The following is a 16,194-nucleotide window of genomic DNA, read 5'->3' as shown; positions in this document are numbered from 1 at the left end:
AAAAATAAATGAGAGCTCTGTGTTGCTGTGTGTGCTGCAGCCAATACAGTCTGGGGAAGCACGCAGGGAGGTAGTGCTGCTTCTGAAAACAAAATAGTGCTTTTTTATTTCCCATCTTTGCTCTTGGAACTCGGCATAAAGGTGCAGAACTTAATGTGTGGCATGAACAGAACAGACAACTGGGGATAAAAGCGTTATAAAGTCACCTCAGGACAGGAGGTCCTGGATTCATTAAAAAGCCACAGCTAGAGAAAGCTCTGATTGAGAGGATCTTGAAGGCCCTGCATCCAGGTTAGAGGATTTTGTCTAAAATTCCGACCCCAGCTCTCCCTGCACACACACACACACACACACACACTGCTGCAGTTCTCTGTCTCCCCATCACTTTCCCATATTCACATTCCCTCTGCCTGGAAGCCCAAAGCGTGGCGAGTTCACTTTGGAATCCAAAGAGTTTCAGGTGAAGAGTTGTTATTCGTGTGAGCAACAAAATACCCACAATGCAGGGAACTGAGACTTGAAGGGAATCTCTTTCTGCTTCCCCCGTACCCCGTGGAACATCAGCATTGAATCTTCATCACGGATTATTGCAGAATATTTTCTTTTTAGTTTGAAAAACAACTTAGTGGGCGGCAGGGTTGTTCCCTGTACCAGGACACTTCCAGCTCTTTTAAAGGCCGGTGGCTCCATCTGCTGGGAGCACAAAGGAGGACACGATGGGAAATTAATGCAAGGAGAGATCATGGAAGCATCACGGAACCCCAGAACCATGGGGTCTCCTCCCAACCGTGGTGGGGAGGGACCTCCAGGATCATCCAGCCCCACTCGGAGACTGTTCAGGGCAGGCTGTTGTCCATCGGCCCCTGATTGCAGATGGATATGGAAGCGATGGAGGTGTTCAAGGAGTGCTGGGTGTTTTTCCCTATATTGGGTAATCTGGTCAATAAAAAAACTAATTGACTTCTTCCAACAGGGACGCATATAAGCAAGAAGTGCCAAAAAAAAGTCTGAGTTGCTGGGAAATGTAATCTGCAGGTATCCAAGTTAAAATCCCCATGCATGGTCTCTGGTTTGACATCCATGGACTGCTCACAATACCACATGCATCCAGTTGTGCTGTAAATGCATTTATCTGTGGTGCAATTTCTATTTTATTTTCCTTGTAAAGAGCATCTGGGTGATAGAGGGACATGGGGGGAAAGGAAGGGGGGAGTGAGGGGGAAGGACAGGAGGCTGAAGCCCCTGCACCTCCTCCCACAGCCTGGGGCTGCGTCACTCTGCCCTCCGGGTCCCGCTGCCCCTCACCAGTCTGGGGTCTGCCCTGAGCCCCAAAATTCAGGATTTCGGATCTCTGATGAAAGCCTTAAACTGCTGGGATGAGCCTCCTTTCACACTCCCAGGACAGGACTGGAGTCTGCTTCGCAGCCCAAATACTGCCCGGCTGGGGCTGGTTCCAAGTGCCAACAAGGCAGGACCCAGCCTCCGTTTCTGATTTATTACAGGACCCTAAAAGTGGCCAGATGAGTTTATGGGTGCCACCCCAAACACAGGCCTCGGTCTCTGTTTCCAGGACATGAAGGTGCTTGGCCCCAGGCTCACCATGGGGTGCTCCATTCTGATCCCCAAAACCCCACATGACTCGTGCTGCTTCTTTCCCAGCTGGGTCTGGAGCTTCCAGCTGCTGAAAATGGGGCTGGAAACAGAGAATTTGGTCCCTGAACCCAGCCTGGACTCCCCTTCTGAGCCCCAAGCGTGATGTCAGGACAGGCTGGAGAGCCCGTGGTGTTGGGACATGAGATTAAGAGGAGGATGGAGCCCATCCAGAATATCCCAGCACCCACAAACACCCCCAAGGACCCCACTGCCCTTCCCCTCTCTGCTGCTTCCTGCCCAGCCCCAGTGCCAAGGCTTGCAGAGGAGGAGCCTGAGCACTGCCAGCCTTCTCCCAGACTACATCCATGGCCTGTGCCACGGCCTCCACGGCTGGGCATGGCAGGAGACAGGCACCGGAGAGCAAAAGGCAACGACTCACCAGCATCAGCATCTTTACTTCCCACTCCAGAGCAAGCCACACCAACGTTACAGACACACCCTCCAGGCACCCACCCAGCAGTAAGGCACTTCTGAAAACACCTCAAACATTTTTCCCAGCTGCAGCCGCCATCCCTGGGGTGTCCATGCCCGCAGCCTCAGCGCAGCGTCACCAGCTCCTCAGCAGAAGTGGGGTGAATGGCAACGGTGTTGTCCAGGTCGGCCTTGGTGGCCCCCATTTTGATGGCCACAGCAAAGCCCTGCAGTATTTCATCACAGCCCAGCCCTTGCATGTGCAATCCCACCACCTTTGGAGAAGAAGTGAAAGGCCAGGTGGGACCCAGAATCCAGGCTGAACTCTTGGGATTGGGGCTGGGGGAGCTGGATCCCGGCCCAAAAGCTGACCACACATGGATGAGAGGACAGCCAGCCGTGGTCTCCACCATCCCCTAGCAGTGCCCTCCACTCACCTTCTCCTCCTTGCCAGTGCACACCAGCTTCATGACACACTTCACTTTCCTCTGGGTGACAGCGTGGTACAAGGGAATGAAGGATGTGTTGTAGGTCTTCACGTTGTCCTTCCCATGTATGGCCACGGCCTCCTCTGCAGCAGGAGCCACAGCACAGAGGTCAGGGGGATGCACATGGGGCATTTAGAAAGAGAAGTCAAAGCCCTCTTGGCAAGGCTCACGTGCTGGCGATGGAAACCTCTCACACATCAAAGCAGCAGCTCTGAGCTGCTGTCCCCAGCCCCTTCACCCCCTCCGCGCCCTGTCTGTCCCCACCTTCAGTGAGCCCCACGGTGCCGATGGGCGGGTGGCTGAAAACGACCGTGGGGATGTTCTCGTAGTCCAGCCGCGAGTCCTGCTTGCCCTCGAAGAGCCTGTGGGCCAGCTTCCTGCCAGCAGCGATGGCCACTGCAGGCAGGGACAGGCACCCTGAGCCACGGCACGGCGTGGCACCGAGGGGCTGGGCAGGGAAGGGGGCACGGCTGCAGTACCTGGAGTGAGGAGGGCTCTCCCACAGACATCCCCGACCGCATAAATCCCCTTCCTGGTGGTGTTCTGGTACTCATCCACAACCACGTGGCCCTGGGGGTCCACCTGCACGCCCTGCCACGGAAAGCAGAAGCCACATATGCTCTAGGAGGGATGGGACAGCCCACGGGGAACATGTGCTGGTGGCCACAGCATTCCCAGACGGGGGGAAGCAGTGGGAACACCGTCCTGTGACAGGCGCTGGAGACCCAAGGGAACCCCAAATACCCGTGGGACACCCAGAGAGACCCGTGGGCATCCTCCCACCAGCACGGAAGGGACGTGCCACCATCTCACCACTCGATCCAGGCACAGCCCCTCGGAGTTGGGCTGCCTCCCCACGGCCCACAGCAGGCAGTCCACGTCCCGGATCACCCCCTCGGTCGGCTTGTGGCCAGGCACCGCCGAGGTCACCGTCACATCCAGCAGCCCACACGAAGACTTAGCAACCCTCTTAACCTAAGGGGAACAAGAGCAGCAGGGGAGATGGCTTTTGCCTTGCAACAAGAGATGGCAGCCATGCTGCAGAAGCAGGGATGTCACCAAAATCATGGCTCAGCAATCAGCACCCAAAACGGCATCGTTCCCCCAGCCCTGCCTCTGCAGGAGGGATGGGACAAGCCGCAGGGCTGCTCTGTGCTTTCCCACCTGTGTGTGCTTCCAGACATCCACCCCGGTGTTCTCCAGCTCCTGGGTGCAGTTTGAGCTGATCAGGGAGTCAAAGGTTCGCAGGACCTGGTCAAGGATCCCCCCAGCCCTGTCAGATGAGGGTCTGCAGGCAGAGGCACCGCCTGGCAGCCCCTCCACAAGTGCTCTGGGGTGCTTCTGGTTAACAAACGTCTCTGTCTCTCCGTTATTTTTTTTTTCCCTTTCTTCCTCCTTTCAAGTCGTGACTTGAAATAAAGCTCTCCATGGCTCCCATGCCACCATCCACTGCATCACTATTCCCGTGCCAACTCGGTCCCTCCTTTACCAGGAGCCGACAACCAGAAAATCCCGGCGGGCTGGGATGTGACAGCCGGGTGGGAAGCGCAGCTGGGGACAGGCGGTGGCGCTACCTGGTCGTGACGGATGAGCAGGGATGACTCGGAGCCCAGCGTGGAGAGGATCCCCGCGATCTCCACCGCGATGTAGCCAGCCCCGACAATGACGCTACGCCTGCGGAAAATCAACAGTGCCGCGTACAGGCACCCGGAGCTGCCGCCGGTGGCCGCAGGGGGATGAATCCCACTTTACCTGGGCAGCTCCTCCAGGTCGAAGAAGCCGTCACTGGTCATCCCCAGACTGGCGCCTGCAGAGCAGAGACCCCTTCGCACCCTTCACCTGTCCCCATTCCCTCCCAAAGCCCGCTTTGCTTGGGCAGACCCCTCTCCAGCCTGGGGAATTCGGCCAGGCTCACCAGGAACCTCGCTGTCAGAAGGGACAGCCGGGCGCCCCCCGGTGGCTATCAGGATGTGAGGAGCCGTGTACTTTTTCCCATCCACTTCCACGGTTGGCTCGGCATCAGCGGTGAACTTTCCGTAGCCCCGGATGATGTCAATGCGAGCCTTAGGGGTAACAGTGACGGGGTTAACAGCGGGATGAGGCGCGGGAGACAGCTAATGGAGCCAGGGCTTCCACAGCTGGAGGACAACCATTAAGGCTGGAAAAGTGGCCAAAAATTCATCGCCCTTGCCGCTGGGATTGCAGGATAAACGCATCCCATGCCCACCTTCTTAACGTTGTTCTCGTAGATGTCATTGAGGCGCCGCACGTACGCGTCACGCTTCTCCTTGATGGTCCTGGAACAGAGCAGGGAATACCATCACTGCCAGCAGATGAACCTCAGAGCTCAGGAAGAACCTGGCACTGGTCCAGTTCATGAGGCGGTGGTTGGTCAAAGGTTGGACTCAATGATCTCCGAGATATTTTCCAACCTTAAAGATTCCGTGATTCTGTGAACTCAACTCCTCTGGCAGGTGGCAGGCATGCCATAAAATCAAATTACTCCTTTGGTGGGGAAAAGGTCAAAGCAAGATTTCTGTGGCTGCCTTCCCTGCATTTGTCTTTTCCAGAGTCTCTTCCCACAGGACAAGTTGGCACCCTGTTCTCCAAAACACAGCCACAATGCTGGTCCTGTAACCAGCTCTGCACAGCCCACGGTATCCTGGAAGCGGGCAGGGACCCCTTGGAAGTGGACAATGGGCTGCTCCCTATGGGACACTCACTGGAAGATGCTGCTTTCCAACTGGCCCTTTCCATTCTTACCTCCAGTTAAACTTGACACCCGATGTTTCAAAGCCATAATCAGCGTGATCGTGGACAAACTCCGCATGGACCGCCGTGTTCCACATCACCTGCCCACACAAAGCTCAGGTTGGCTCAGGAAGACTGCTTCGATCCTGGGAAAACACCTGCAGGGCTTCCCGATTCCTCGCCTTTGCCTGGAGCACCCATGGGACGCAGGCGTGCCCACGGCATCCCGATGGCTCAATACCCTCCAAGGCCCTGCTTTCTCCCCACACCCTGTGCCAGCACATCCCTAGAATTTGGCAGCCACCCACCCCAGACCCAACCCACGCCGCCAGAGCCGGTGGCAGAACAGCCTTACCTTTTTTGGCACGCACCCAACATTGACCTGGGGGAATAAGAGCAAGTCTCAGTGCCAAGGCCCACCCAGTTTGCCAAAGGCAATACTCCAGAGAGCATCCCACAGCAGGTACTGCATCTCAGCTCTCTGCTCAGGAAAACAAAAGCAGGATTACGGGTTCCTGGCAAAACAGGGGTGTAACCGCTTCGGGAGGCTCAAGGTCTTGTGGTTTGGCCGTTTTCCTTCACTTCCTTGAAAGAGAATATGGAAGGTGGAGCCTTTAAACACAGGGGTTTTTTCCACTGATACTCTAAAAGTCAGGCAAAAGGTGTTTGCCATCTCTTGCCTACACTTCTGGGAATATGGTAATTTTTCCAGCAGAATGCACTTAGGGCATAAAACTAGAGCTTGTCCCTTGCTTTTCTGGGGAACCAGTTTGTTTATTGGCTTGACACCAGCTCACCATGTTCTTGAGCTCTGCTTTACCGCCTTGCAGTTGTGCTACACAGATCCAGGATCCATCGGCATCCTGGCATCTGCCTGAAAACGGCTTGGAAACCAAGCTGTGGTGGAGAAGGGGGGTTGGGATCCGTCCTGCTTCAGCCTGACAAGGCAGCTCCTTCCACAGCGCTCGGACAGCGGGAGGGCGATTCCTTCTCTCCCACTTCCCGCACCGCGACCCTCCCCCGGGGGCTCCGCCACCATCGCCGGCTCACCGGGGGCAGCGGCCCCGCGTCGCTCGTCCCCGGTCCCGTCCCTCCCCGCCCCGGGTGCGGATCCGCCCGCAAGTGACTCACGCAGGTGCCGCCGAGGCGCGACGGCTCCACCAGCGCGACCCGGGCTCCGAGCTCGGCCGCCCGCCGGGCCCCCGCCAGGCCCCCGGAGCCGCCTCCCAGCACCAGCAGCTCGTAGGCGGCCGCCGCCATCGCTCCAGGCTCGGTCTGGCCCCGCCGCCCCGCCCCGGACCCGCCCCCGGCCCGCCCCGGCCCTGCACGACACCACGGGTTGGGGCTGACAACGGCGAGTTTATTGGTTCAGGTACAGCGAGGAGGATTGCAAGCACTTCCAGGACAAATATACAGAGGGGAAGGCGGGGAATAACAAAAGAGAAAATAAAATACCCCAAAACAAAGAAAAAAAAAAAAAAAAAAGAAAAAAAAAAAGGGGGCAGGAGCAGCACAGAATGGGAATAGAGCTAAAAAGGGAACGCTTTTATCTGGGTTATGACAACGTACTCCCAAGCAGGAATCACTTCCTTTCTCCAGTTAAGTCGAGCGGTCTTTCCAATAAAATAAAGAGTGGTGGGGGATGAAGTTAGTGTGCACTTCCCTTGAAAACAAACTCTAGCTCATGCCAGTTAAACACTAGAACTAAAAATGTACAAAGAAGCGTCAGAGGAGATGAAGTGTTGTTAAAGAGTTACCTTTTCCTCTCTGAACAGTCCAGAAGGAAAACAATGACTACAAATACAGCAGGCAAACTGACTTTTGGGCTGATGGGCATGGGAGAGAGAGAGTGTCGTAAGGAATTCAGTCTCAAGTTGTGCTAAATGCTCTTCGTCCTCTGTATGGCACATTTTGGTCCATGATGGGGATTTGAGTTGAGACGAACCCTGATTTCTTACAGAAACGTGTAAATATTGTTGCTTTTTTAAAATGCCAGGTGTACTTCCTTCTACAAAGGTTGGGAGAGGTTTATAGGAAGTAGTCTGGGGTACGACGGGTAACATGAGGCTCTCCACGACGAGGTGCTGGGTCAAACTGGAGGCTGCAGGAAAGAAAAAGGGATGATCACTTACCCTCCTCCTCCACAAGGCATTTTCCAGTGCCATGAGAAGTAGCAGGCTTTCTCTCCTGCTGCTAGTGCTCTACTCACCCCAGCTGCTTCCACATAAAACATTCCAAGCCCCAAACCAAGAATTCATGGGAGTTAAAACTCATCAGTGACCCTGCAGCCCGTGACCGCTTTCTCATGGTGCTGAAAGCACAATTCAGACCCTCTCCCCCATTTTACAAAGCTCAGTACTACCAAAGACAAAAACAAATACATAAATCCATGTGTTTTCACTCTCCATCAAGCTTAGGCAATAAAGAGATGGAAGTGCAAAAGCTCCAACTCTCCAGAGAGCCAGGAAGAGGAGCTTTTAGGAGCTTAACTCATCTCTTATTTTAAGGCGGAACACATGTTAATTCCAGAGTGGTCTGAGCTGGCTTGTCATGAAAGAAGCCCTTTGGGAATGATCAGCCACTCCTCACAGAGTGGTTAGAAAGAGAGCCCAGCCCAAGGCAGGGTACTCACAAGGAATATTTTAAAGTGTCATCTAGTTCCATGATAGCAGCCTGGTTCCCGCAGCGGTAGCAGTAATTGGGGGCACTGAAGATGGTCACCACGTTCCGGTCGTGGCACCAGTTATAACCCTGCCAGGGAGAGAGAGAAGAAGAAAAGGTCTCTGTTACACCCCAGCCTGTCCAAAGTTCCTCTTCAGGCCTGAAACTCTCCGAGGCACTTGTGAAACTGGAGATTTCTTGAAGTATTTCCAACTGACTTAGTTTCATTTCAAAATACGTGCTTTACCGTAAGAAGCAGCAGCAGGTACCTGGCAAAACCAGCTTCAAGCAGCCTACAGGAGATCATCACTCGTAAATTATGGATTGTACCATTAAAAAGCCTTGGGATTTTTTGGGATGCCTTCAGCTTTCATCCACCACAAGTGACAATTTGCCTGCTGGATGCCAGGGACTTCTGACACACGGTTCTGCTTCAGGGACCTACCTGCACTAGGTTTTAAAAATGCATCTGCTCCATTAACCCACCTGGCATTTTTCCAGCAAGACATCCAAGAATAGCCTGTGACAGCCAAAAACAGCCTAATCCCCATCACATCTGACTGCCGAGCACTGTGGGACAGACGGTCGGATGTAGCAGCAGTCAGAGCAACAGCAAGCCAGGGTGTAAGAAGATTATTCCTGCCACAAACAAGGTGTGGCACAGCCCCTTTGGCAATTACTTGGAGAGAAAAATTGGCTTGGACTGAGCAGAACATCCCCTTCTTTAGGCTGCAGGTCAAAGCACCTAATTTTATGTTGCTCTTTTCCCGTGACTAAAGCTTCTCTTTGTTACTGACCTGCGTAAGATTCAGGTGTCAACAAACCCGTGAGTGGAAAATGGAGACTCCCATGGGCCCCCGTTTTGCTAGCCCTGGCTAGCAGAGTGCTTGCCCTACCTCCATGACCAGCTGGTGAGCGCGGGAGACCAGTGTGAGACCATTGGCGTGGTTAAAGGTTTCCGAAATATCCTGCCCGAAGGTGTAGCCAGCACCACGTGGAGAAATGCCCCAGCCGCCGCGGTCATCGGGATCCGACCACAACAGATCACACATCGGACCCTTGGGAAACACGAGGAGTTCTTTGTTAGACCACTGGCAAGGTGCTTAAACAAGTTTTATTGACAGTAGCAGGACTGCCAGCACGTCCTTCTCGGTGTGAGGCACGCCAGGAGTTTACTGAACACACATCTGCGAGCCCCAAGCACTCCCAACACAACTTCCAGCTGCCCCGGGAGCTCCAAGCCTGGTTTTACAGCCCAGATTGCAGACCCCGGGAAGCTGTAACAAAGTGAAACACCACAGGAGGCCGGGCTGGCTGGGGAGGAAGGATGGTGACACATTGTGGCTTCTCATGGTGGTTGTCAGTTCACAATCACATCTGTGATGAGGCTGAAGATAGTAAACACCCTCCCCTGCCAAATCCTGCTCTTTGAGTCAGACTGAAAACTCAAAAATCCCACGATTCTGGAGAAAACAAATGTGGAACACCCACAGCTCTCCTTATGTAGGCTGCTGTAATCAAAGCACACTGACTTATGTGTGTTTTGCCCAAATGTTCATCTGCTCTAGCTCCTGGAAAGGCCATAACTTATGTGTACCCACGTGTTTAAATGGACTGCAGTGTGAGAAAACATCTGCCTTTTCCACCAGCAGGTATTTACATTTCTGAAGTATTTCCTTTCCTATTACCTCGTGTGGAACTTCCTGCAGGCGGTCCAGAGCCCTGATATGATCCAGTGTATCTATGGATGGAGAGAGGCCACCATGGAGGCAGAATATCTGTTTCAGAAAGAAAAGAGCAATCCATTAAGTGTATATTGTTAAGGGAAGAACGATCTCCAAACCAGCTGCGTTTAACTCTGTTAACGCTCATTCACAACTCCGTCCAATCTCGCCCTCGGATCACAAGTTAAAGGAGCTCGTCTGGGACTCTTCCTGCGGATGTCGGACACACAGCCTGCAGAAATCTATGGAAGGGAGGGATTTCCTTCTCCCAGACTTACCTGGCCGTCTACTAGAGCTGTGAGTGGAAGGTAATCAAACAGGTCTGTGAAGTACTTCCAGACGTTGGCGTTGCCGTACTTGCGCAGGCACTCGTCGTAGAAGCCGTAGACTTGTGTGATTTGCCTGCTCTCGTGGTTGCCCCTCAGTATCGTGATGCGCTCCGGGTACCGCACCTGGGGGCGGAGAAAACCCTCCCTTAGCACGGGCATGGAAACAAAGAGTAATGGAATATCACAAACAGCAGCCAAGCGCTCCGTTCCCGGCACGTGTCCACCGGCACGGATCCATTTACACCCGTCACGCTCAAGCGTCACCAGGAGGAGAAAACCGCTCTGGAGAAAATGGTTCCCAGCTCCCAGGTTGGGCTCCCAATCTCTCAAGCCGTACCTTCAGCGCCACCAGGAGAGTCACAGTCTCCACTGAGTAATAGCCTCTGTCCACGTAGTCTCCCATGAACAGGTAGTTTGTGTCTGGAGACTTGCCACCGATCCTGAAGAGCTCCATGAGGTCGTGGAACTGCCCGTGGACATCCCCGCAGACGGTGACGGGGCAGCGTACCTCTTGCACATTTGATTCCTTTGTAAGGATTTCTTTAGCCTGGCAAGGAAAACACATTTGGGACAAAAAAGTAGGAAGCTCCTCCAGAACCAGGTGATGTTCTGCTGCATTCCCACTGGAAACCCAGTTTCACCCCCACTGCTCAAGCTGGCCACTGGAAAAACAGTTTGGTGGGCAAGCAGAGACAAGGGGTGTTTCCCAAATCCCAAATTCCCAAATCCCAGTGCATGGAGATAACAAGGTTTACTACATCGAGGCCAGATGCCCTTGCCCCAGGCACATTTTGCCTACCAGAATTCCAATCCTCTTCCAAGCAGGAGAGTTTAGCAACTTCTAGAGACAAGTCACATACAACTGGAGAGCAAAGACAGAGGCAAAAGGAACATACGGAGCCACAACCAGCTTCCCTGGCTGTACCCAGCTGGCAACAGAACGGCCACAGATGGAGGGATGGAATCCCCAGATTTAGTCATCTCTTCTTCCACACCCAGCAGTTCCTCTGCTAATTACAACCATGCAATGTAGCCTATCTGCATCACCTTATTATCCTTATCACATACCAGCTCTGTTGTGCTGCCTCCAGCTCACTGACTGATGCCCATCAGCGCTCCAGGCACACCTGGGGCACAGGGAACACCCACAGGACGGCTCCATCTGATCCCAACAAAAGGGCTGGAAGATCACCAACATTGAGCAGCCACCAGCAGGTGATGATCTGGGTATTCCCTGCCATATTCCTTAGCTCAGGATGAGCTAAGGCTCACCCTGTGCTGCCAAAAGGGAGCTGCTTCCAAGAACAACCTCTGTGGGCTTTCCTGAGGATTCCTGTGTTCCCACTGCATCACCTGCTGCCTTGCCTCTTTTAGGAAAAAGATGTATTTGGAAGGAATACCTAAACCCGAAGCAATTTGGACAGTTTGGACTGCATCCAGCACGCTCTTTGCACATAACCTAACCTGAGGGATCCTTAAAATCACATCCTGCCCATGGACTTGATGACACGGGCTCTGCCTTGCACTTCTAGCAGGACTGGCAACTGCTCAACACATTGTATTTGACTGCAGTAGTAGCACTCAAATTCTGCTCACACATCCTTAAAAACATTTATAGCGCCTTCTGAGAGCTTCCACCCTCCGGGAGAGACAAATATAAACCCACAAAACAGCTGCTCCATGTGTTCTGACTGTTGCACAAAGCAACAGGCAGGGGTTTGTTCCAAGCTGGAGCTCAGCACGGCTCCTTTTGCACAGGAACGGGGCGAACACGCTCACTTTAAATCTGCCCTAGCAAGGGGGCCAGCCCACAAACCGAAATGTTGGTGCTAGGAGAATCCAGAAGCTTCCCCTGATGAGGAAGGAGGAGCTGGCAGGGGATGAGGAGCAGCTCCTTAGGCTGCCAACCAGCTGTTCCCCTGCAGCCCATTTTAGCTCACCCTGTGGACACTCATCCGTGCACGTGGACAGAGCCAGTCTGTCATTTTGACTCCGCAGAGCTGGTTTAGGTCAGGCTCGGGAGTCCCAGTTTGCCCTCACGTGATGATTTTCCAATGCAGAACAAGACTTTCAAAATCTTCAGCATCAATAAAAACAGCCCAGAAAAGCAGTGACTAACCAGTGCATCTGCCTGCAGTGTGAACACTGAAATCAAATGACTTAAAATAAAAAGCACTATTACAAAGCAAAAATAAGAACCTCTGATGCAAGCAGGCTGCCTGGCATCATCAGCACTTACTTAATCCAGGAGACTAATAAATAACTATGACTTATAAATCAAAATTTAGCTACCTTGGCTGCAGAAAACAGTGACTAATGGTATCAGCTTCCTGTGCATCTGTCCCACTTGTGCTGGATGAAAACCATATCCAGGTCAGGATAAAAAGCAGCAGCTTTTAGGTGTTTTTATTAAATAAACCTCCCTTGTATCAAACAAACCAAATCAAGGGTTGCCAAGTCTGTGCTCAAAGAGCCTTTGAAGAGCAGCCTGTTTGCTGGCTGTGAGCTTGCCCATCACCTCAACTCTTGGTGTGCTTTTGAAGAGCCTTGGAGAGAGGAGAAACTCCTTCTGGAAGATTCATTCCCTCAGCCCTGTCGGACCCATAGCAATTCATTCTCTGGGGATCTGAAGCCAGGTATGGAGTTTGGGATCAAAATTCATCTGAACCTTATCCCACCAATTGCCACGGACCAAACTAATGTACCGACAAGTGGGCTGAGAATTTTAAACCTCAGGGAGCTTGGCTGGAAGGAGAACCCACCAAGTGAGATGGAAGCCAGAGGGGTGGCAGGGATGGAGCTGTCTCACCCTTCGGGAATAAGGCAGCAGCAGACACTCCAGAGCCTCTGCCAAAGTGCCCAGGTGCTCCCAGAGGTACCTGAACCAGCACCCCTTAGAATGAGCATCACCTACAGGGAAGTAAAACATTGCCAGCCATGACGCAACACAACACTGGGAATTTCATGCAGTGGGATTGTGTCCCCTTTTACACCTCCAAAAAACAAGGAGAGGAAAGAGAAGCTACAAAGAGAGGGATGGTCATGGACAGCTGCTTGTTCCATTCAGGAGACAGCCTCTCCCTTGCCTTCTTTCATAGCCCATTCCATCACCTTAGTGAAAAACCCTTTTGTCTGGATTAAGCAGGATGGCTCTCGACTCCCTCACCTGCACCCCAAACACACAAGCTCCTGCAGTCACCAGAATTAATCCTTCTGTCAGCCTCTGAATTTCTGCAGGATTTGAGCTAATTTTCATTTTAAACACCAACAGAATGGGAACAACGTTACCACGTTGACAAACAGCACCTCCACCACCTGCATGAACTCCATGGGGCTGATCAGCTGCCTGCCAATGCTGTCACTGGGCAGGTGAGGACAGAATGTCACCCTCACAGCTGCAAATTTCAACAGCTTTAAAGAGTGCAGGACCACGGCACACTCCTGTTGTTTCCAGTCCTTCCCTCATCACTGTCCACTGTGCTAGGACTTGAAACCAAGACTGACCCACACAGATAACTCTGGGATTTTGTGGCTTTGATTTTTTCCCCCCACTTCATTTTGATTTTTTGTTTTAGTACTGAGTTCTTCCACAAACTGAAACCTGAGACAGAAAGTACTACTGTGCTGGATCTCTTTGAAAGCCCCAAAACCAGGAGTGCAAAGAACTGCTCTGGAGAAAAGGATTTCTCCAAATATAATTTCAAGGAAACCAACTAAACCAGCTTTGTGGCACGGCTGCACACCCAGAATTTTTTGTAAGCTCCTCTCCTGGGTGACACAACCACTCCCCAAAACTTAAACAAGCCAAGTCAGTGCAGGGCACAGTGTTTCCTTCATGCCCCAGCCGTTTCCGTCAGTTTCCAGCAGCCTGGAAGAATGAGGTGCTGTGACAGGTGACACACCTACCTGTCACCTGCCTCCTGAAGGACAAACACCCTCCCCACCTCCAGCTGAGCTTTCCTACCCAGCTTCTCCCTATTTCCCGAGTGTTCCAGCCACAGTCTGCTGGCATCGTCCCCCAGCTTCGCAAACAGCCACAAATCCCTCACACCTGACGGAGCTCTGGAGAAACAGTCACACAACAAACAGACAGCCCCAGCATGGGATTCAAAAGAATGAAAAGAGGGGGGAAGAAAACAGAAGCTGTGTGGGGGTTAGGGAGATGTCAGGATCACTGCTGGAAAAACATGCCAAGGAAGATCTTGCCCTTGGTCAGAGACTGCAGTGCTGAGGGAGCGTTCACAAAGAGCCATTGGACGGCTCAGACAACACCAGCACAAGTCTAAGGACCTCTCTCCCGATGGGAAAAAAAGGCTCTCGCCAGTCTCCGCTAAACAAATCCAAGCAGGCGCTTGCCAAGGCCTGTCCAAAACACAGTCCAGAATAGCAGACAGCGTCCTTTATCCGACCATTCCTCTTTCTATTTTGGTCCCCCTCAGCAGGCTGTCAGCCTGTTTGGGTCTCACCTCTGGAGATCCCACCTCGGAACTCGGAGGGTTTCCTCACTGACTCGGGGTTGGTTTTTCAGCGTGTGGCTCCTGCATGTTGTGTAGGATACCAGGACGTCGGATACCCCAGGGGCACCACCCCGATCTCCCAGTGCTGGATGCCCCAGAGGCAGCAACCTGGTCACCCAACGCCCAATCTCACAGAAACCACCCCAGTCATCCCATGCCGGATATCCCGCAGGCACCATCCTGCTCTCCCAATACCAAACATCCCACAAGAACCTCCCGGTGCCCGATATCCCACCAGCCGCACTCCTGTCTCCCACAACTCCAAATCCCACAGGCACCACCCCGCTCTCCCCACGCCCGGTATTCCACAGGCACCACCCCGCCTCCCAAGGACCGATATCTCCCCGGCCGCAACCCCGTCTGCCAACGCCGGATACACCACGGGCACCATCCCGCCCTCCCAACGTCCGGGCCCCGCACTCACCTTCTCGCAGAGGCTGCGGACCTGGCTCTCGCTCAGCTGCCGGCACTCGTTCAGCTGCTCGATCCACTGGTCCAGCTCCTTGGCGAAGCCCTTCTCCTCCATGGCTGGGGGGCCGGGCGGGCCCCCCGAGGCCCGGGCCCGCCTGTGGGTGCCGGCGGCGGCGGCCGGAGAAACGCGGCCCGTTCGGGTCCGCTCCGCTCCGCGTAATGGCGGCGCCCCCCGCCTGCCGCGGCTGCTGCGCACTTCCGGCCACGCCCACGGCTGCGCGCGGCGCGCGCCGACGCTTCCGGCGCGCCGAGTCTGCCTCAGAGCCGCGCCCCTCCCCCAGGGCCCCGCCCCTCCCCCAGGGCCCCGCCCCTCTCCCCTCAGGGCTGCGGGCGGCGATGGCGGCGGCGCTCGCTCGTGTTCAGCCCAGCCCGGGGCCGCCTGGCTCAACCTGCGCTCTTCTCTCCAAGGGAAAATTCGGAGTCAAATTCTCCCTTCTCTCTAAGGATAAAATCGCAAGGATTTGCGCCCGCTGTGGGTGTCGAGTGGCGAGAGTTGGCAGCAGGGCCCGGGAATGTGATGATCAATCCCTGTCTGCCTTTCAGTAAATTCGTGTTATTAATTCCTTTCACCACATTCCCGTGAAATATTGTGGAGCAATACTCAAAACTGGGGCGCGTGTATGATGATGTACCAAATATGACACATGATTAGTGAAGATAAGCAGTAAAAAATATTATATTTGCTTACAATCTGGCACTCTACTCATCTTGCCCTCAGCTTTAAAGGGTGACAGACCTGCAGCAATTTTTACCCACTGCTCTTTATTTATCTCCTTCGGACTTGTTCTACTGTCTCCTCTATGCCCAAATGGAGTAGTACTATCAGGACAGTGATGTAATAACTGAGGCTGTGACGCTGCTACAATCTGGAGTGCCAAGGGGGCACTTTTTGAGTGGGAGAGACTTCCCTGGGATTTTTAGCAGGATAAGATAGTGATATTTCTAATATAATATAATATATTAATGATAGATACATATAATGATATTTTTTCATGTCAGATGGGAAGGCTGAGGAGCTACTCTGGCTGTCCTACCAGGGACACTGACATAGGTCACAGTTCCCTTAATTCTCCACTGGGTAAAACAGGCGGACTTGGGGACTTCACCCTGAAGCGAGGGAAAAAATTAAAGGATTCAAAACACCACATCCCTGAAGTGAATTTTCTAAGTAAAACTAAAGCTAACAAAG

At 53.3% G+C, this 16,194-nt stretch overlaps 2 protein-coding genes across 3 annotated transcripts; both read right to left on the bottom strand.

Annotated features, from left to right (window-relative positions):
- Positions 1 to 2,028: 2,028 nt before the first annotated feature.
- Positions 2,029 to 6,600, bottom strand: GSR (glutathione-disulfide reductase). 2 transcript variants are annotated; one of them, XM_058837399.1, is made up of 13 exons: positions 6,435 to 6,600; positions 5,659 to 5,685; positions 5,316 to 5,404; positions 4,780 to 4,849; positions 4,468 to 4,615; positions 4,305 to 4,359; positions 4,127 to 4,226; positions 3,717 to 3,803; positions 3,366 to 3,527; positions 3,032 to 3,143; positions 2,817 to 2,948; positions 2,502 to 2,635; positions 2,029 to 2,339 (listed from the first exon to the last, which is right to left on the bottom strand). In XM_058837399.1, exons 1-13 carry the CDS (start codon positions 6,561 to 6,563, stop codon positions 2,190 to 2,192), a joined length of 1,395 nt encoding a protein of 464 aa, XP_058693382.1. In that variant the 5' UTR covers positions 6,564 to 6,600; the 3' UTR covers positions 2,029 to 2,189. The 2 variants fall into 2 exon arrangements, with proteins under 2 accessions (XP_058693382.1, XP_058693383.1); XM_058837400.1 differs by lacking the exon at positions 3,717 to 3,803.
- A 42-nt stretch (positions 6,601 to 6,642) lies between these two features.
- On the bottom strand, positions 6,643 to 15,213 carry PPP2CB (protein phosphatase 2 catalytic subunit beta). The gene is made up of 7 exons (XM_058837401.1): positions 14,959 to 15,213; positions 10,355 to 10,564; positions 9,967 to 10,140; positions 9,653 to 9,742; positions 8,861 to 9,022; positions 7,936 to 8,054; positions 6,643 to 7,404 (listed from the first exon to the last, which is right to left on the bottom strand). The coding sequence occupies exons 1-7, from the start codon at positions 15,058 to 15,060 to the stop codon at positions 7,332 to 7,334; spliced, it is 930 nt and encodes a 309-aa protein (XP_058693384.1). The 5' UTR covers positions 15,061 to 15,213; the 3' UTR covers positions 6,643 to 7,331.
- Between the last annotated feature and the right edge of the window lie 981 nt (positions 15,214 to 16,194).

The sequence above is a fragment of the Poecile atricapillus genome, chromosome 4, assembly GCF_030490865.1.
Source record: "Poecile atricapillus isolate bPoeAtr1 chromosome 4, bPoeAtr1.hap1, whole genome shotgun sequence".
Lineage (NCBI taxonomy): Eukaryota > Metazoa > Chordata > Aves > Passeriformes > Paridae > Poecile > Poecile atricapillus.
The sequence above is the reverse complement of the archived record's forward strand: the minus strand, read 5'-3'. Positions and strand labels throughout refer to the sequence as shown.